The sequence below is a fragment of the Chelmon rostratus genome, chromosome 19 (assembly GCF_017976325.1).
Source record: "Chelmon rostratus isolate fCheRos1 chromosome 19, fCheRos1.pri, whole genome shotgun sequence".
Lineage (NCBI taxonomy): Eukaryota > Metazoa > Chordata > Actinopteri > Chaetodontiformes > Chaetodontidae > Chelmon > Chelmon rostratus.
In genome coordinates this window covers 13618793-13639736 of record NC_055676.1, presented here as the reverse complement: position 1 = coordinate 13639736, position 20944 = coordinate 13618793, and the positions used below count along the sequence as shown (strand labels likewise).

The 20944-nt window shown below is 41.1% G+C and overlaps 1 protein-coding gene across 1 annotated transcript; it reads left to right on the top strand.

Annotated features, from left to right (window-relative positions):
• Nucleotides 1–683: 683 nt before the first annotated feature.
• tbx5a (T-box transcription factor 5a) lies at nucleotides 684–16514 on the top strand. The gene is made up of 8 exons (XM_041960417.1): nucleotides 684–827; nucleotides 1642–1736; nucleotides 3083–3202; nucleotides 4182–4329; nucleotides 10659–10811; nucleotides 13767–13858; nucleotides 15322–15554; nucleotides 15922–16514. The coding sequence occupies exons 1-8, from the start codon at nucleotides 684–686 to the stop codon at nucleotides 16512–16514; spliced, it is 1578 nt and encodes a 525-aa protein (XP_041816351.1).
• Nucleotides 16515–20944: the final 4430 nt, after the last annotated feature.

Sequence of the window (20944 nt, the reverse complement as noted above, 5' to 3'; positions counted from 1 at the left end):
TAAAGGCGACCTTGCGTTGCAGGAGTCGCTGCTGTAACCATCCTGGTGTAGAGGAGGGTTTTTTAGCGTCACTTCATTGTGCTCTGGACATCACCATGTGGCGATGCAACAATAAAGCTGGTGGCTTTTGTTTGGGGAACATGGATATGAACTAGTGTTTCCTAGAAGAGAGGGGTCCCAGGGCTGCTTCAGTGTGCAGCCTAGTTCTTCCAAAATAAGTCAGTCATTGCACTTCTAAAAATAAAACTCTAGATTACGCAATTCGTTTTTTTTTATTTAAATGCATTTGTTAACAGCCTAAAAAACATTTGTGACATAAGCAACCGAACTTTTAGCTTCTTCTAACAGTATAACAAGTTCAATTTGTCATACTGTCACTCTGAAATGCTTCACTTTTAAATCAACTTGATATGTAAATATGCTTGATTTATAGCGCTTTTTTGGATTTTTAATGCTGATCCCTGATCTGTACTTATTAGCCTGTACTGCACACTGCACCTCAGAAAATTGCTGCTCACTCCGTGGTCACATGCAGTGACAAAATAAAGTCAATCTGCGTCTGCCTGCATGTACAAACTTATTCAGATCAGGCTGTAACAGTGCTAAGAGGGAGGTCCGGTCCCGCACACTCACATCTCTGTTTGGGTCTTGCAGCTGGGACTGGAGTTTTCGGAGCTGCGGTCATGGCGGACCAAGAGGAGACTTTTGGCCTTCAAAACTCGCCCGGTGGCTCGGATTCAAGGGAATTACCGAGCGATAATAAATCAGAGAAACAGAACGGGACCTCAAGCAAATCCCCATCGTCACAGACGACTTACATTCAACAGGTCAGTACCGCTCAGTCTGTAGGCCTCACTGTCAGCGCGTCAGGCTGTGAGCCGAGGCTGCTTCCACCGACTTCTGGGGTCACATCCACTGTAAAACAAAACAAAAATGTATATATTTGCATCATCGTCTGAACAAGTGTTGTCGTTTTCAGTGATAAATATGCACGAAATCTTGCAGAAAATGTCTGCCAGTGGAATGGAGTAATTCTACTAATTTTACTTCGTCCATAGTATATTTTTAATCTAAAAGTAGAACTTGTTGGATCAGATATTTAGTCTGTGTTCTTTGTCCTGCTGCATTGCTCAAAGAAACTGACTTCATAATTCCTGTTTTATTTATTATGGAGAAGTTAAACACCACCAGGGAAGTTTCAAAGCGACCTGTTTTTAGACTAGAGTTTATGACTTTTATGACTATGAGACTGATGAATTCTGTAGCAGGATGTGTTAACGTCAAACATGAATTCTGGCCTTATTATTCATGTGGTTTAATTGTGTATGCTAAAGGCCCAACAGGTTGTGCATCCACATGTTAAAATAAGTGGTCACACAAGAGTCACACTGTCACTACAAGCCCTTCGTGTTTTACTCTTTTGACTTACATGCACAACGGCTTTCTTGAAATTTTAAATCCTTATTTCAAAGCAGCGGCATTTACAGCCTCCTCCTTCGGCAGATGCTTTCTGACAACAGGCTGTTCAGCTCACAAGGCCTCAAAGTCGTGCGCCTGACACCTTCTGCGTAAAACTGAAGCAAGGTCTGTTACAGCAATGCTGTGCGCACTATATGAGCACTGAGATGCTTTCTTTTGAAGGGAATGGAGGGAATCAAAGTCTACCTGCACGAGAGGGAACTCTGGACAAAGTTTCACGAGGTGGGAACGGAGATGATCATCACCAAAGCCGGAAGGTAAGAGGACGAACTTCAAAAAATATTTAGCATTATTATTGACTGCACGGCTGCTCGCTGATAAGGCTCCTTACAACCCAATCATAGGCTACTATATGAAGCTTATCAAGGCCTAGAATTATGGTGTCGACTTTAACTTAGGCTGGATTTTTTTTTTCTTTCATGGAGATTTGGAAATAAACACGGCGAGCATCTGGTGGACGCTTCAGCGCTCTGCAGCACCGCGAGTGCGTAGCCTACATTTTAGCCTGGGTGGCCCTGTTGGGAAATGCAATAGCATGGACCAATCCGCCTGAGAGGAGCAGATGCACGGAGCCGTCCTCCTGCTGAGTCCGAGTCTGCTTTACTGGACACCTCTTTAAACTCAGAGATATAAGATCATTTTAGGAGCACGGGCTCTGCCGTTTGCAATATTTCCTCTGCATCTGCTGTCTGTGCGCGTGTACGTGATTGTACGCAGACGCTTGCTTGCGTGCAACAATTGTGCAGCAACACGTTACGCAGGGACTGCACATGTGTCACGGCTGCCCTCAGACTGAATCCAGTCAAAATACAGCGCCCTTCGGCGGAGTGTGAACTTGCATATATGCATGATGAGCGCCGGGTGTCCGCTCACGGTGGCTCGGATGCGGGTGTTACGCATGATTAATATTCATAGTTGGACACAGCTACATTTCATTGTGCTCTCCAGCGCGGGCAGAAGGCAGTTGTTTTCTCACAGCTGCATAAAGTCTCCATTATATTCCCGTCAGTCATTTCACTCACTGTTTTTGGCGTGAAGAGATATTACGCAGCGTCCCCCCCTCCTCGTCCACAGCCCTTCCCTTCGACTCGCGAGACTGCTTAGCCCCACTAAATTATGTGCTTTTCTCCAGTTTGACAGCTAGCAAATATCCCAATGATTTACTCAGCGGATCCTGCTAAATTCTGGCCTGGAGTGAGACGCTTTTTCTAATGCGCAGGTCTCTCTCAGACCCAACGCCCTGTCCCGAAAATAGTCTTCACCTCTCCAAACTAAACAAAACCATTTATTTGACGTTTCAAGCCACCCCACGTGAGCTGACTGCACGCGTTATGATTCATTTGCACACTGGAGTGATTAAAAAAAAAACGAGCAGGTTGAGCTTTATTCTTTACGATCCTCTTTATTCTCGATTTTCTAGGAGGGACGCTTGTACCCGTTTGGCTAAAACTGGGTTGTGAATTTTCGTAATTTCTTCTACAGAGCAGAAACTCATGAAAACACACCACAGTCTATTTCTGCCTGGATGCAGTAGCCTTCTTTTTCCACAGTTTGACATAAATACCATATAGCGCTATAAACACTGTCTGTTTTTCCTTTACAGGCGAATGTTCCCCAGCTTCAAAGTGAAGGTCACGGGATTAAACCCCAAAACTAAATACATTCTCCTGATGGACGTCGTTCCTGCGGACGATCATCGATACAAATTCGCTGATAATAAATGGTATGTAAACTGCAACAAAGGAAAAAAACTAATTTTAAGGACTTTTCTCGATAGAAATAAACCTTCTTTCATTTTACGCGCAGGACATTTCACAATAACAGGGGTCATTGTGTTGGGGGTCGCAGCTTCTCTCTCTGGAGTTTACTCCGGCAGGAAATTTTACATTGTTGCCCTGATGGACGAGAATCGGAAGTGAACATATTAATTCCAAGAGAATTATGAACTGCGTGTTTGCAGACGCTTGCCAAGAAATGCAGTCAGTGGGGAGACATGTTTGAGCTGCCTTTTCGGTGTTGAATGAATGTAGATGACTTTTCCTATAGCTACACCAACCAGCCTATGCGTGCACTGCAACAAGGCCGTCTTTCACATACAGGGCACAAACATGGCTATTTGTTTAGTGTCATGTCGATCTCTCTATCCTCGGTTAGGAATGCCTTGTTTGGGTCAGCGGCTTTCAATGAGGGGATACTCAAAGAGGATAATCACATGCCAATACTGCCGATAATGACCTGTCCAAGGCATGCCCTGGAACTAATTATCCTCTTGATCTAACGATGTTGGAAAACAATGTCTACCAGCTCTAATCTGACCTCTTACAATCCAAAACTAATTCCCAAAGTATACATCCTGGTGGCCCGGGCCTTTAAGGCAAGCGCGTAAATGTGCAGGATGACCAACTGAGATTCTTAATGAAGCACATTTTTTAACAGACTCACACAGGTTAGAACCAGTGTCCTGCCAATTCTCGTTTTTTGTTTCTCATATTTATTTATTTAATTTTATTTTGGATTTCATTTTAAATAAATTGCCTTGAATCCAGATATCCCTGTGCGTAATTTCTAAATTCTGCTAATGAAATAATAGCCCACAGATGGGGAAATGCTTTACACCAAGTTGGTTTTCGTTTAAGCGCACGCTCATGGCATATGGGTGTCAGTCCAAGGTGTTACAGTGTGCCTCTGTTGCTGTAATTCAGGTCTGTGACCGGGAAGGCTGAGCCCGCCATGCCAGGCAGGCTCTACGTTCACCCGGATTCTCCGGCCACGGGGGCGCACTGGATGAGGCAGCTCGTCTCCTTCCAGAAGCTGAAGCTGACCAACAACCACCTGGACCCGTTCGGACACGTAGGTGCCTAGGCCTATCATCTATACTATTTAACCCCTTTTCTGTCTGTCTGTGGCTGCTGCTGCTCTGATCAAAGTCCAGGACACTGATTTTTGTCCTGTTGGGCTTTGTTGTGTTGCTCGGTGGCACACTACCGGGGAGGATGGTTAGTGAGACGCGGCCTTTCTACTCGCCTGCAGGCCACGTTATCACCTTTTACAGCGCAAGTGGTGTTTTCCACAGATGATACATGATTAAGGATTGTTTTCCTCGTTTGATTTCAAAATTTTCGTTTGTATTTGTATGAAAATCACCCAAATGAATTGGACAAAATCAGTTGTGTCAAGAGTCACACAGAGCTGAATCTGAAAATACCAAACAAAATGGTACAGGGTGCGACTCTTTCCTCAGAATGAACACAAAATCTATTATTATTATTATTACTATTATTATTATTATTATTACTACTATTACTATTATTACTATTATTATTACTACTATTACTATTATTACTATTATTATTATTACTATTATTATTATTATTATTATTATTATTATTATTATTATTATTATCTAGAGACATTTTTAAAAGTCGAAAAAAGTTTTCTGGTTATTTTAAATGTTTCTGTATTGTTGACTTATATTTGAATTGATTAAACCTGTACTTATTCACACGAATATTGCACCTTAGACTTTAAAAGGTTTTTTTTTCTTCAAGAAAAAACACACCACAGTCCCTCCACCCTTGTAAAACAGTGACTTGTATGCTGAAGCACCATTAACACTGATTGTTGTCTGTTTTTAAATTCACTTTTGAATTTAATTTCACTCACTCCTCCACTTCTCCAGCTTCAGGACCCACAAACTCACTGACCTTGAGAAGTCTTGGTTGTTGCTGTGAAGTTCTGTGCTAAAATTAGAGAAACTGTTCAGTGGTATTTTTCACTTTAGTCACAACTTTTTAGCTTTCATTTTTAGCTCCCTCAAGTTTTTCCAAATATTTTTCAATTTTTTTGTGATACAAAAAATGAATGCAAAGAATTTCTCTTTGCAATGCACATGGCCTAAGACAGAATGTAGATTTTTGCTCAGAGTATTTAAACAGTTAAACAGTTTGTGATCCTTCTAAACTTTCAGTGAAAATATCATGAATTATTGAATGTTAATGTTAGGAAAACGCTGTGTCTTAATTGCATAAAAACAATGTACTGACAGTCTTCTTTAATGTATTCTTGTGCTCAATCCTTCATTGCAAACGCAATTAAAACCCTGACAGATAAGTTAAAAGGAGAGGATATTGGATATTCTGCAAAAATAAATAAATAAAAAGAATTTCAATTCAAACAATGCCAGATGTCCTTTTAAAAAACAAAAACAGGGGGGCAACTTTGCAGCACATTACTTTTTTTGTCTTGGAGAAATACATGAATGAATGCGTTCATGAAAAGAATTTATATTTTAAATACTATAAATGTGAAAATTTCTCCTCACAGTGCAATGCTCTGGTTCTCAAAATGAAAACAATGTCATGTTCTGATGGGAGTCTCCTTGACGTTTGGAGAAAAGCTCCAGTGCTGATTCTTCACACAGAAAATCTATTGAATTTCGACTCTTTTTTCTCTGCCATTGTCGATGGTTAAGTAGAATAACATGTTTGGGTCCAGCGTCCTTTCCTTTGCCCAGGTTTATTATAGCACCCTCTAGATGCATTAAAGTTGTAGACCTCCTGGAAGTCTGTTTTCCTAAAGTATAGGGGAACAGTTGGGCACTTTTTAGCAAAACGGAAAGAGGCAATTGCACCCCCACCCACTGCCCCCCTCACCAGTGAGGGACTATGGTACCCATTTCCTAACCTAAACTCCTCATTATTCTACACTCTCTATCTGGCCCCAGGCTTTTGTGAGTCCTGTCTTACCCAAAACAGAGAACACAAACATCACTTACTTCATCAACAAATGGGCCTGTTGGCGGCAGGTTATCATAAAATTTAAGTTGATGGGCACGCTGAGGCCAAATTAGATGTCTCGTTGTAGAAACAGAACGGTCACACAATTAGTTTTCTCACTAATAGGCCGAGTCATTAAAGAAAAAAAACAATCAAAAGGTTGGCAAAAAGGTACAGGCCTACATCAAAAGCTGTTTCGTTTTGAAGCGGATTAAAAACTGAGGAAAAAAAGAAGAATTTGATTTAAGATGAAATGATTAAAAGCATTCTGCTAATGTTGATTAGAGGTGTTAATAAGAGTAAATAAAGTTAAACTCTGAAGTCAGGGATAAGAATAAGTTGTATTTAGGTTGTTTTGCATAGATGTATGTCACTAAGAGACATGTTGTCTTGTTATAAAGTTCCAGTGATAATGTTTGATTTATTCCAATTACCATGACTACTGAACACAGACATCATTCACATTGACCAAGCAAGAACTGCATATGTATTCCTACACGCACAAGCCACTATCTGTCCACATGGCACCTATAGTGAAACGCAGTCGAAATGTGAGTGGCGTTGTAAATTCTGAGCTAAAGCACATTTTTGATTGGTTGCAGTGGTTCTTGGCTCGCCCTCTTTCATGCTGGGAGACAGCACCCTGGGATTCATAAATGAAACGCTGGTGGCTGGCCAGAAACATATTCCATCAGCTTGTTGGTCCAGCTGGTTGAAATAACTGCTGGATGATTTATAATTACTAGCAGTGAGACATGAGAGCGATGTTGCTGATGTAGATTGGAGCAATTTAAGATGGGCTCGGAGCAGTTATTCTTCTCTAGAAAAGTCTGGTAATTAGACACACGTCAGTGGACGGAGCAGGGCCGAGCTCACCAGCTCAGGACTGCTGTGAAGAAGTGTGAGAGGAAAGAAGTGGAGCTGAGCCTGACTGTTAGCAGTGTGCCCTAAAATATTAAAATAAAAAATATTTTTTGTAAGGAAGATCACAGAAAAACGCTGCCAGGATTACATTTTTGAAGTATGAGTGGTAGTGTGCGTCTTTGCTTTTTTGCAACTTAGTTTTATTGATGTTTTCTGGCAGAAAGAGGCTGTTACTATGTATGTTTTGAATATGGTTTCATAGTATTTACCTTTATAAACGTGCATGTTAAGAAATCCCATAGCAGTTTTGTAGAGTAACTAAGTACTTCTACTCAGCTACAGTACATAAAAACCTTTTGGAGCTATTTGTACTTGTGTGTTTTACACAACTCTACACTTGTACTGCATCGCATTCCAAATATAATTTTTAATCCATCACATTTATTGGGAAGTAACAGTATAGTTACTTTGCAGGTTTACTAAGAAAACATGCAATCAGTTTATGAAATATGACACATTTTTTCAGTTAAACTGTCCAACTGCAACTCGACCATCTGCAACATTAAAATGCTGCTTGCTGAATGCATCAATGATAATAATCCATTCGTGCTGTATATACTGTACTATACAAAAACACAACACACTAGAATGGGCCGTTCTACAGAATTACTGCATATCTTATACTTTTGCTGTTAATATTTCTACACCTCTTCTTAAGTAAAACTGAACATGCAGTACTTTTACTTGTATTACAGTATCTACTATATTGTAGCACCATGCACAGTGGTGCTATTTTGGTCTCATTGTTAGAGATTTTCGTAAACAAACTGGTGCTGTTCTTGTATCTGAATTCCTAAAAATCATTTGTTTTTGTCTCAGGTTTCATACTGAGCTGCAATTTTTGCTTTGATCTCCCCCTCAACTCCCGGAATATTCCTCAGCGTTATTCATCTCCCCCCTCAATTTGCTCCTGCACTCGTCTCCCTGCCTTCCCACACATGTTTGGCCAGGAGGCTGGAGTGTGAGGATCGCACTGTTTATATTTGAATGGCAGTGTGCGATGAGCAATAGATGATGGTGTACAAAGCCTGCTAATCCCGAGGCTCGGGGAAACTCTCTGATGTGGTGGAACTTGAAAGCAAAGGGCAGCGGCTCGAGACCCAAAGTGATCCCTCACTATCATTAAATACTATCATCCAGAGGCTGGGGGGGATAGAGATACAGGGATCCAAGGCAGGGCAGCGGCTAAACCAGGGAGACGAGGCGTGTGCTGGGGACCCAGTGGGTGGTCTACACCCCTACCCCCACTAACACACATACTGGACTTTGGGAACCCGCAGTCAGTGGACCATGTTATTTTCCAGGGTGAAATGTGTGTTTAGATATTTCCATGCAATTTGGATAATGCCACAGTGGCGGACATGTTTAGCTTCTAAAACCATCCAGCGAGTGACGCGCTTGCACTGATGGGCTTGCTGTTGTGGTTTTGTCCCGATCTTGGACGTATCTCTGCAGACCTCAAGTAAGCCATTGATGAATGCATGCATGGGAAAATGTTTTGTTTAACCTACTTTTTCTCGGCACTGCATTCAAAAAGTTTTGAAAAGCTCTTTCATAGAGCGTTAAAGCCTCATTTATGAATCCCCGCGGAATGGCTACTTGATAGTTGAGACATGTGGTTACGAATATTTTCTTTAAATTTGCACAGTGACATGACTTCACAGCACAGGAACCACTACAATCCCACAGAAAAATATGGAACCTTAAAACAGAGTTACCATGGAATACAGCAGCAGGATTTCATTTTTCTCAACCTGAGACTTTTGGTAGAACTGTTCTCAACTCAGGTCCAAGTATGCAGCTCCAAAAACCCTTTCCTGCAAATACCTTTATTTATGGTAGATTGTAAAACATGCAAAACCCGAGTTTCCATCTGCAAGGCATCCACTCCTCAATAGCCTGCTTATCTAACCAAAGTGATACACTCAGCTGATATTTTCTGCACAGGGTCAGCAGCTTCCACTAAATCATCTTGCACACGTCAGGCAGTTGAAAAGCATTTTTACCCAGTTCCTATCGACAAATCGCACTATGAAATGAGATCAAGTTCAACAGGGAGTTGATAATGGGTGACCATTGTATCATCTGTGTAAACCTCTGTGGTTCACTCAGCTCTGAGAACTTGAGGTTATGCCTGTTTAATGCTACAGGATGCCCCCACAGGTACTGGAGGTCAGGGCGAACCCTTGTCTCTTCTCATGCTGGCAGTGAAAGGCAGGTACAAAAACAACCTTTAAGATAACAGATAGGGGGAATGCCGATGGGACAGAAAGGTGGGGGTATGTGGGTGAAAAAAGGAGGGGGGAGTTAAGAGGAGAGGGGGGAAAGCCCTGTTTTTTAATCTTTAAATGCAAGTGGATCTGATGAAGATAAAACCCATTAGATTTCCTCCAGGCTGATGAACGTGACTCCCTGGTCCGTCAAAACAATTAGACTTAAGAGCCACTGATGAGAGGGCCTCAAAAGAGAAGTTCAAGGCTCAAGTTCAGCTGTGTGGACCGCGTCTTAATGTCGCCAGGCTAGCCACTGGTCATAGTCATCACTTAGCACAAAGTAGGTTAGTCAGGCTAGAGAGGCAGCGAGAGAAGACAAGCTTATGTCAGCCTCTTACTCTCCTGGGACAGCTCATACTCTGTGTTACTACTGGGACAGAGGACTGTAATAATTACAGTGAATTACCCCTCTGCAAAGATAAAATAATGAGTTTGGAGTTACACATTATGTTTGTTTGTCTGGAATAAAACTAGACAGACCTTCATTTCTTTAAATGAGGAGAAAGGTTCATATGAGAAGGCCTTCTACAAAAAACAAAATCAGAGTGCACATGGCCCAATTTTATTTGAAATATTTCTGAAAGCAATAAAATGTTCATTAGATTTTGTAGTGCAATAAAAAAAAGTTTTACTTTTAGTCGAACAAGTAATATGTCCAAAAACAAGTAGAGATATGCAGTTCTTTACTTAAAAAGCTGAGCTAAATTTGATCTGTTAATGAAGTAGGTTGCATTAAATCTGTTTTGGTGTTTTTTCCACCTTCCAAAATCTGAATTTGTCACCTTTCTGCAATGAATGAACTTGTGTTTGCGTTACATTTTGGTGCATGTTAGGATGATACGATGCTGAAAAATGGTATTGAAAAATGGTAATAATTCACATACTATAGGATTTGAACCAGCGTGTCTAGAGCAAAAATCAACAAAAATATAGGGTAACGTTAGGGTTTTTTTATTTGTTTTTTTGTTTGTTTGTTTTTTGTTTTTTTGTTGGTGTTTTTTTTTGTTTTTTGTTTTTTTTTTTGCATCTATTTGCTTTACTTTTGGGATTTTCTTCGCTCCAAACAGCTCAAAAAAAAACCTAATGTTAGAGTGCGTAACCAAACTCTGTCTCCTCTGCAAGTTTTAAAGGGTGCTTTAACAGACTTTTCCTGTGATAACATGCAATCAAGCATCTGACGCTGGGCTCTACTTTTTCTGTCTTCCAGATCATCCTGAACTCGATGCACAAGTACCAGCCGCGCATCCACATCGTGAAGGCAGATGAAAACAACGGCTTCGGCTCCAAGAACACGGCCTTCTGCACCCACGTCTTCCCCGAGACAGCCTTCATTGCGGTCACGTCCTATCAGAACCATAAAGTAAGTCCTGCATGGGCTACTTATTTACTTTTTTTGCTTGTTTGTTTGTTGTTGTTGTTTTTTGCTTGTTTATTGCATTCTGTGACATAGTAAATGGTCAAGTTTGAACTCACGGCTTATTTTATGAGGCGACTCCTTTTTTAACAGCGTTTTAAACGTGGCAAACAGGAATACAAACACATATGCACAATGAAAAGTTTGCTAAAATGCAACATTGTGTAAAGGTCTTTCTTTTGCCCTTAAAAAAAAAACATGCAAGACTCCTATTGAATTTTGTCTATTTTTACGGAACTCGTGGATCCGCTGATTGCAGGGGAGAAAATTCTTCTCCGTGAGGCTTCAGTAAAGCCTCACTGTCAGCTGAAAATCTCTGATATCACACTTAGCCACTGACAGACGAGGGAAAACTTCAGATTCCCGACTAGACGACGTCTGACCTCAAGAGACTTCTTCCAAGTTACAGGCCTGCAGCGCTTTGTCGACAGAGACAAGCAGCAGATAAAACCGGATAAAGCTCAGGCGCGACTTTCCCAGCTCCTCGGTGGGTGAGGGCGTCTTATGAGACCAAACAACGGCAGAAACAACGTATAATAATACAACTAATAATCACATAAATAAGTTCAGGTCATTATCATTGATCTCAATGATTAATATTTCGCTATGCAACCAAGCCAATTGTTTAATTAAAATGTTGGATTTCACAAAGGCAGAAAAACTCAGCCTCAGCTTAATTATTAAAATAGCCATTTTCGCATAGATTACAGGTGCGCAAAATAAACTTTTAGTTGACAAAAACCGGGAATGTCGATTAAAAAACAATGCAATATAATAGAAAATTGGATTTCATGCAATATGTAATCGTTTTAAATGTCTAGTTTATTTTTTTTTTTCGTTGAGCTTTCTGTAACGTTAATAAATAGTAATTTAAAACACTTTGGCTGTTGTTGCTACCTTGATCGTATAAATCCGAAAAACCTGGAAGATTTCCTTCTTCTTTTTTCATACAACAGGTTAAAAGTAGCCTTGAACAGCCTTAAATGAGAGGTAAATCATCTGATTTCTTCAGGCCAGGCAGCCTCACGGTTGTTTATCACTTTAGACTCGACTTGCGTGTTAAGACTTGAGGAAAGAAGCAGAAATAAAACTCACTATTTACCCTGCACAAATTTCTGGGAGGGAAAAAAAAATATCTTGGGAGCACAGATATGTGTAAACAGCGTCTGTTTAACGTCATTTAGCCGTGCAGGCCTATATGTTTTCAGTTTGGGGAATATGGGAGAAAAGGGGCGAAAGCTCGTAATGTCCCCGCAGCCAATCCGACGTCTCCGCGCTTCTGGGAACAGGAAGCACAAATGACCGACATGCTGTAGAAACCATTCATTATTTTCAAACATCTTATTGGGGGCTGAGATCGTAACTCCGGGCTAATTATTGGGGCTTTCCAGACCTGCGGAAAAACAAGCATTTCTGATTTCCAGGCGCTTTACCACAACTGTCCAATCAAACACTCCTAACATCTGCCAAAGCAATACGCGCTGCAGGCATGTGTCCAATTCACCTGTTAGACTCTCAGCTAATGAAAGTGGTCAACGTGTCTGGTTTCGAGTCTTTCCTGTCACAGCCGTAATTAAAACATGTCTCCAAACTGTGTTGTCTGAAATAATGTTTTCCTCAAGGTTAAAAAGTGAAATAGCTTAAGTTCTATTTAATAAATCTTACTTCAAGTACTTCATTTATTTAAGCTAAAATAGCCCAAAGCATCTGGAAATACAGGCCTCAGCTATTTTAATGAGCATACTGGATACAGTAAAACTGTGCAATCATCAAGTTGTGAATGAATTCTGCACAATTGTCTCCAGTCTGCTACCAAATTATTTTTTAACAGTGTTCATATTCTCTGCTCTGATTATTTCCATCTTCTGAGTACAGTCAGTAGGAGAACTCCCATTTGCTTTGTAAAATATATTATTTTCTTTCTCTGTAAACTGAACTCAGGCTATCACTGTGGAACGGGTAATTATTTGTCTAGCTGTATTCCTTCTTGGAACGCCCGCAGAGGGTAACAAGAGTTCAGCAGGACTCTGAACTTTTAATTTCAAACTTAAAAAAAAAAAAAAAAAACACCATGAAACAATATACGTGGGCCTGTAAATGCTCTGCCAGCCTGCGTGTATTAACAAGAAGCTAGCGAAGTGTCACACGAGAGATTTTACAAGGTTTGGTTAAAGTGTCAGCCAGCGTGCAGACAAACCTCCAGTCTTGTCAGAAAGCTGGAAGCACACAAGAGCTGCCAACTAATTACCTGCCAGAAACCACTCCTCACGAGAGGGATAGCCCTGGATTGTGCACAACCTCTTCGGGATTAATTTACTATTTTCGGGGTGGTTCTCTGCATTTATTGTGTCTGATATTCACAGAGACATTTTTACCAAAACATAAAGTCACACAATAAATCACATGATTTGCATCTGTCGAGCGATGTGCCAACTATCTGTTCAGCAAGAGGCCATCAAATGTCACATTATAAATTATCCAATGATAATATATCTTAGTGAGGCATGTTTTTATTGAACTGTTTAGCTTTGGATCACTAAAAGCATCCTAGGCTTCTGGAAATGCGATCTATTATTTCATTCTCTTGGGTAACTTGTGAGCAGTCAGATGCATCCAAAAAAAAAAAAAAAAAACCTTCAAAACCCGGTTCTCCAAAAACATGTTGTAATACTGTCATCACTGCAGGTACTGGAATGCTGCATTTTCTACAAAGTCCTATTTAAATAACTGCTATATTTGGGCCCAAAAAAAATGCAGGTGCACATGTGTGCTGACATTAATTTGGGCCCATAAATTATTTTTTTTTAAAATACTTGATCTTATAATGAAGCGGCACGGCCAGCGCAACAAATGTTTTTTATTGCACAGTATGTTACTAATTAAGTGTTTTTGCTGTTCTAGATAACGCAGCTGAAGATTGAGAACAATCCATTCGCAAAAGGCTTTCGTGGGAGTGATGACATGGAACTGCACCGGATGTCCAGAATGCAAAGGTAGCTACAGGAGAAGTTTTTAAAATTAGCCTTTGGGTCTCTATCGGTTTCCTTCATTGACCCCGGGCCCTGATACGTGGAAACACTGACACAAACTGAATGATGTCAAATGAGTCGATAAATGTTGCATGGATTTCTGACATCCTGGTCGTGCTGTCACTTAACAAGCCCCACTTTAATCCTTCAATCATCCAAATGCAAGCCAGCTATGAGTGTTATTTTCAGTGAGTGTTATTCTCAGTGATGTAAGTGTAGCTCTTGATCCTCGGCCAGTTTTCATGCTGAAGACTTTTATGGCTGATCTGGCAGAACCTCTGAAACATGACTGCAACATCTCCTCTCCATACAGCTCTTTCTACCAGGATGTTCCAACTGCTTTTGTGTCTGCTGCGTGTGTGTGTGTGTGTGTGTGTGTGTGTGTGTGTACATGCATTTCCCTTGAGCTGGTGGTATCGCTTGGTCCGGCAGCCAAGGCAGAACACGACCACATTGCTCTCCCTCTCTATTATTCAGACCAGATGAGGGATGTAGCATGCGTCCATGCTACGTAGAAAACACATTTTCAAAGGAGAAAATCTGGTTTTGAAACTCAAAGCCCACCCGCCCCCCTTTGGGCAGCTGACACAGGCGTTGTGTGCAGTCAAATGTAGAAATCCCAAAACACACACACAAAAAAAAAACCCTGGAAAATCTGTTTGGCTTTTCCACAAGGTGCTAAAATCCTACCTCCTTCCCATAACCTTTAGTCTGAGCCACAGAATAAAGTTCTTCATAATTAAGCATTTCAGATTAACGTCAGGATTTATACTGCAGAGGACAATCCCTGGAAGTCAGCGGCAGCTTTCTGTACTTCTCAACTAGATTTTAAAAATTGCACACTTGATTGTATCAGACACACGTTAAGTTACTTTAAGTAGGTGCGTGCCACAATTTAATACGACATTTTGAGTGAAATGCATTTCACCAATCAAAACTCTGCAAATGCATAGAGGATGGTGAGAGTCCAAACCACGACATCAATCTTACTTGCCATTGTCCAATCCTGCCTGAGTACAGTAAGCTATGCGCGTCTGCTCTTGGTTACATTTTTGAAGGGAGAGCTTATTGCAAAACCAGGTCACTGTTTCAACTGAGGCGATCCCTGAAATCAAAGAACCAAAAGTAGCAAAATGATCTATTGACGGATCCTGTGGATTAATAGGAGTGAAATACATGCTGGCATTTTCACTGGAAAGGGTTTTCCCATCAGGAGTGTCTCTCTGGGTGTCCTAAGTGGGTGTGATTCACTGATGGTGAATGTTGTTGAGTTCACAATGGATCAAACTGTACAGAATTAAACTATGAATATTATTGTTTGTCTGAATAAACTCTTCATAGCGGCGTAAACCAAAATATTTTAGTGGGTCAACTGCAGATAATTACTAACAGCTGCTGGGTGTTTTTGTGTGTGTGCCTGCACACAGTACCAAGGAGTATCCAGTCGTGCCTCGCAGTACAGTGCGCCAGAGGGTGGGCTCCAGCCAGAGTCCGTTCAGTGGGGAGGTCCAGGGCATGGCCACCCCGAGCACCCTGAGCTCCCAGTACTCCCAGTGTGAGAACGGGGTCACGAGCACCTCGCAGGACATGCTGCCTCAGTCGGGCTCGTACCCCCTGCCTCACGAGCACGGCCAGGAGTACCACTGCATCAAGAGGAAAGGTAGGAGACGCTGCTTCCATTTGAACTCTACAGAGGATTAAACGAGAAGGTGTTGGCACGTGAGGGATTTTATCTAATATGGGAGATGCTGATGTAGTAAGATGACATGATGATGTCTTTACAGCATTCAGTATTCATATCCGTGATGTTAACGCCTTTGCAAGCCAACTCTGTTTAATTATTAATGCTTTGTTGTTTTTTGTGCTCAGCATTTAATTAATAGTAGAATAGTGGAGAATAATAATTCGTTTTGGTGTCAGTGAATAAACAGAATTAAAAGATAATGTTGCATTATTCCAGAAAGGTTTTACTTTGTCTAACTTGAAGATAACGCTTGAGTAATGCTGTTCTTTAACTCCACCTGCAGTGGAGGACGACTGTCACTCAGGTGAGCACAGCTATAAGAAGGCCTATCTGGAGAGCTCATCCAGTGAGGAGGACCATTACTACCGTCCTGTTGGCTACGCCCAGAGCCTCGGCCTGGCCGGCGGGCCCTACCGCAGTGAATCCAGCCAGCGGCAGGCCTGCATGTATGCCAGCGCCTCGCAGGGCGCCGAGCCTGTTCCTAGTTTGGAGGACATCAGCTGCAACACTTGGGCCAGCGTTTCACCCTACGGGAGTTGCTCTGTCACCACCATGCAGCCGATGGAGCGGCTGCCCTACCAGCACTTCTCCGCTCACTTCACCTCGGGGTCTCTGGTGTCCAGACTCGGCGGGGTCGGGGGCCACGCCTCTCCGCAGCTGGGCGATGGCCACCACGCCGCCATGTACCAGAGCTCCATGGCCCACCAAACTCTGGGCCGCCAGTGCAGCCCTGGGGCTGGGATCCAGTCGCCAACAGCTGGCCTACAGGGAAACGAGTACCTCTATACGCACGGCATACCACGTACGCTATCACCACACCAGTACCATACTGTACATAGTGTCAGCATCATGCCAGAGTGGAACGAGAACAGCTAAAAGAGCTTTTTCCACACTCAACAGATAAAGATATTAAAAGGAGAACAGGAAAACAGGACCAAAATAAGGCAGGGTTTAGATGAATTTATATTTATATTTTTAGAAGATGTGTTGCTGATCATTTTATTGAAATCAGTGTTGGTTCTCTGACAGAAGTGGATATTTGTAAGGTGGTGTTGGGAGGGGAAAGCAAGCATCTTAACACTTAATTTGTTGTGACAGCATCTGCACTTATAAGCGATTATCAAACGCATGAACAAGAAGGAGCTGGACCAGAACATGCGCAAAGACTGCTCAAGTGCAGAGAAAGCGAACACGGTGGAAATGCAGAGGCTGAACAGAAGAACAAAAATGCTTCAGATGCTTTGCCAGCAGTCCCTGAGTTCTTGTGCGGTTGTGTTTTTTGGTTGTCAATGTTTCAGAGACGACTGAACTGAATATGTTTTCATCCATTTTTAACAAGGACAAAACTCTCGTTTTGTATTTATGACCCAAATTCGTGTAAAAAAAAAAAAAAAAGGACGTTTGTCTTCTGTCACATTAACCCGAGTTCTCATTTGCTTTTAAGTTTTTGTAGCTAACAACTTACTTTGTAGTCAAATTGCTATAAGTTAAAAATGAAGGAGCAGATGGGAGCTTTTGTTGTGGCTCTCTGGTGAATTTGCTTGCTCTTAAATCTGTCAGGAGGGATTTTTTTTCTGTTGCTGGGTACATTTATATAGACACCAAGCATTCAATCTCAATGCAAATATGAGAAACATGACAGTAGGACTCACAAGTAGGACGGCACTTCAATTAAATTGTTTATTCAGGCATACATTTGGGGCAGATGGCCTTCCTCAGCTTTCAAACTGTGTTACACTGTAACTTGTAACACTGTGTAAACAGTGTTACAAGCAGTCACAGGTGAGCTAAGTGCAACAATGCAGCTAATGACATTGACACAATGCTGGGTTTTAACCTTGACCTTATTTTCCCAGTTTTTGCCATCATGATCCAAGACTAAATTAGCTACTTTATACCTCTCAGTCTGCAGGGTGCACTGCACTCCAGTGTAGTCCAGTCAAGATGTGGCAACATCTTGTCAGCACCCACACTGTCATTTGACCTGTCCACACCCAGCTCTCCTATCAAATTTCAGGTGCTTTCATACTAATACAAGGATGCCTATTTATACAATTGATGAAAATGTATCTGCCTTTATTGCTGGTTGAGTTTAGATTGACACATACAGGTTACTGTTGGAGGTGGACATTCCACCAAACAAAAAACAAACACGACACAACATATTGCCTTCTTCTTCCAGTATGGAAGAAGACTGCAGGCAGCAAAGTGAAGCAGGAAGTATGTGAGCCATGATAAGAAAACCAAATGGACTGTCGGGACCTAGTCTGACTCACCGGATGTAGACGGCAGGTATAAGCCTGCCATTGGCTGCATATTTCAGGCAGCACCCTCCTCCCCTTCTGCGTGTTACCGTTCACTATGGGAAACAACAGCACGACCTCCAGGCTAGTCCTCTACGTCCTGAAAATGCTTTTGCGGGGACATTTTAATGCCACGGCACGCCTCTCCACATGAAAATGTTCCACCGAAACAAGCCCCCCTCCCCAATACTACTTTGCAGGGACGATGTCGCTGCATCCCGGGCTTTGCGCCACCCAAGACGATTGTGATTGGTTTGAAATACAAGCAAGCCAGAGCATTTTTCCCCCCTTCAGCAGAATGATAATAGGTGCAGCCTGACCTTTCTTCAGTGCTGACACAGCGCTGCGGAGATAGGTGTGGCTATGCAAGACTAGTCAGAACATAAAGCTCCACTGCAGACATTCAATATCACTAACAGCGAATCAAATTACTGGTGAATATACAAGTGAATATTAGACCTCAAGTCATCATGTGGCCAGAAACGCAACATCTAATGAATGTAAATGTCTCTCTGTGTATACTGGATGTAATTAGGCAATGGGTTGCTCACACTACAACTTTATAAGGTGATAATATGTCAGGGCTGTGGGTTTGTCACCTTGCGTGTGGCCTTCTTCTGCCCCCAAGTGGCCAAAAAAATCACTCATGCAGCTTTAACTGTTACTGTTAACGGTTGTAATTATTGGATCACAGCTACATAAAGATTAGCAGTTGGCGTGTGACTGTCATTAAGTTGAGAGGGCATGTGTTGATCATTTTCAGTTTGACTAAAGAAACTGATTAAATTCAGGTCAGAATAGCACAGCAGTTTGGTCAATGAACTGCATATTCAAAATATATTTAATGAAGAAATGGATAACACTGTCAACTGTCACTGTGATTTGCGGTAACATCATTAATACGGCAATTAAAGCATTACTGAGGATCTAAACACCATTAAAGCATGCTCATTTGCAACTTATTGTCACACACGCAAAACCGCATATCAGTTTTTATTTACAGCTTTTGGTACTTTTGCACAATAGTATAGCAAGAGTTCATGGAAGTAGAGGAACTATTGACATAAGTGTGTAGAGGGCTTATGAGTGGGAATGTGCCATTAAAATGAACAGTGCAAAATTACATGAAAACCTTTGTTTCAGTATTATAATCCACAAAAAAATCTTAATTACACTAAATTAATCATACGAAAGGGCAATAATGAAAACTGCAACTATTCATGTTGGCATCAAAATAAAAGATATGCCATAACTATTTTTATTAGCAGCTAAAATGAACTGGCACTAGCAACGGCAAATGAAAAACACACAGATCTTAATGTTGCGTGCACAAGCAACAAATGTGGTTTTAACTCTAAATGTCTTTGTACAATCTCATTTTTCAGATGCCATTATTTTAAGATTCTTAAATCAGAGAAAACAGGGTTTCAAAAATCTGAGTAAATTTTCACCCTGCTGCACATTCTGGCCCCGTCTCTTCACACACTGGTTAATTAGCTGGCAAGTATACAGTAATGGATTTTCTCTGAGTCTACCTGATATTTAAAGATGGGTTGTTGTTCAGCACTGCCATGTTGCAAAACCCTCCTGCAGTCTCTGTGTTGTGCATATGTGCATTTTATTTGGATTGTATCACACGCTCCCCGTGGGGGAAATTGCTGTGACTGGATCATCCACGTCTGACTTGTTTTGATATGTAGAGACAAACAGCATTGCAGTATTACATTGCAATTTCAGATAGTTTGACAAAGGATTTTGCATCTTAAACATAATAAATGCTTTGCCTTCTTTCTGATTTAACAATGCTGCAGAGTTAGATGGAGATTTCTTATCTTTGTTTGTTGTGTGTTTCATGCAGCCTCATGCTGTACTCAGTGAATGTGTGTGCTCTTAGCTATTTTGTATTAATCCCAAAAATGGCACTTCTCTGACAATCAAACTAAATCAAAAATAGCAGTTGGACACCACATAGAATGTAAATTTGAAAACAAGAACAAAATTTACTCAATACACGCAAAGCAAGCAAAGGTCAGTTTCGCCCTACAAGTGAGTTTATGTTAGAGGTATGTTTTACATGTGGACAAAGGCTAATTTTTAAATGCTTGTAGTTGATAGAATGCTATTTGTCAATAGTATTTATTTTTCAACTATGTAAATCAGCTTGCTTCTGCATGTATCAAAGATAGATGGTCCCATTTCTTTTTTTATAGCCTGTTTTTTATTGTTTATAGGATTTTCTAATCATACTTATATAGAAAACAGGAGATTACTATACAACTATCAAAATAAGATTAAAACACATAGGTAACTTTGTAAATAAACATGTACATAACAGAATACCTGCAATAAATTAAAAAAATTAAAGAAGTGGGGTTTTTGTCTGTTCTTGCTAAACTCTGTTTCCATTTTTCTGTTATCATAAATGTTTTTTTTTTTTGTGGCTTTCATGTCTTTTAATAAGCTACCCAACCACCAGAATAAATGTTGCATCGTGCGCATCTGCAAAATTCAGATATGTTGAAAGTTTACATTTCATGACATTCAAACTTTACTTTTATTTACTTGCCAGGTTTCAAAAAGATCATGTTTTCCCTCAAAATTCCCAGTTGTGTCATCGCAAACACGACTCGAACAGTGGTCTTTTGCTTGCCGGTTGTCTCACTGACTGTCACGCAACCACCAATCCCCTCCACCTCCTGCTTCAGCTCCTGATGAGTAACTTAGCTCATGTATATTTACCAGTAATTTGTACATTTACCAGTAACTATATGTCACTTTGATACCTATTGTAGAAAGTGTTGATATGATACATGACAAGACACGTTCAGATTTAAAGTACCCCCGGTTTGCAGAAACGTACAATGCCAACATTTCATACAAAGTCCAGTTTTGCAGCTATGTATACATCAAACCTATTCCCCCAGGCCAGGGTAACAGAACACACTCATGAGGGACAAACAAGAATATCTCCACATCAAACTTACAAAACTCATGATCAGGCTG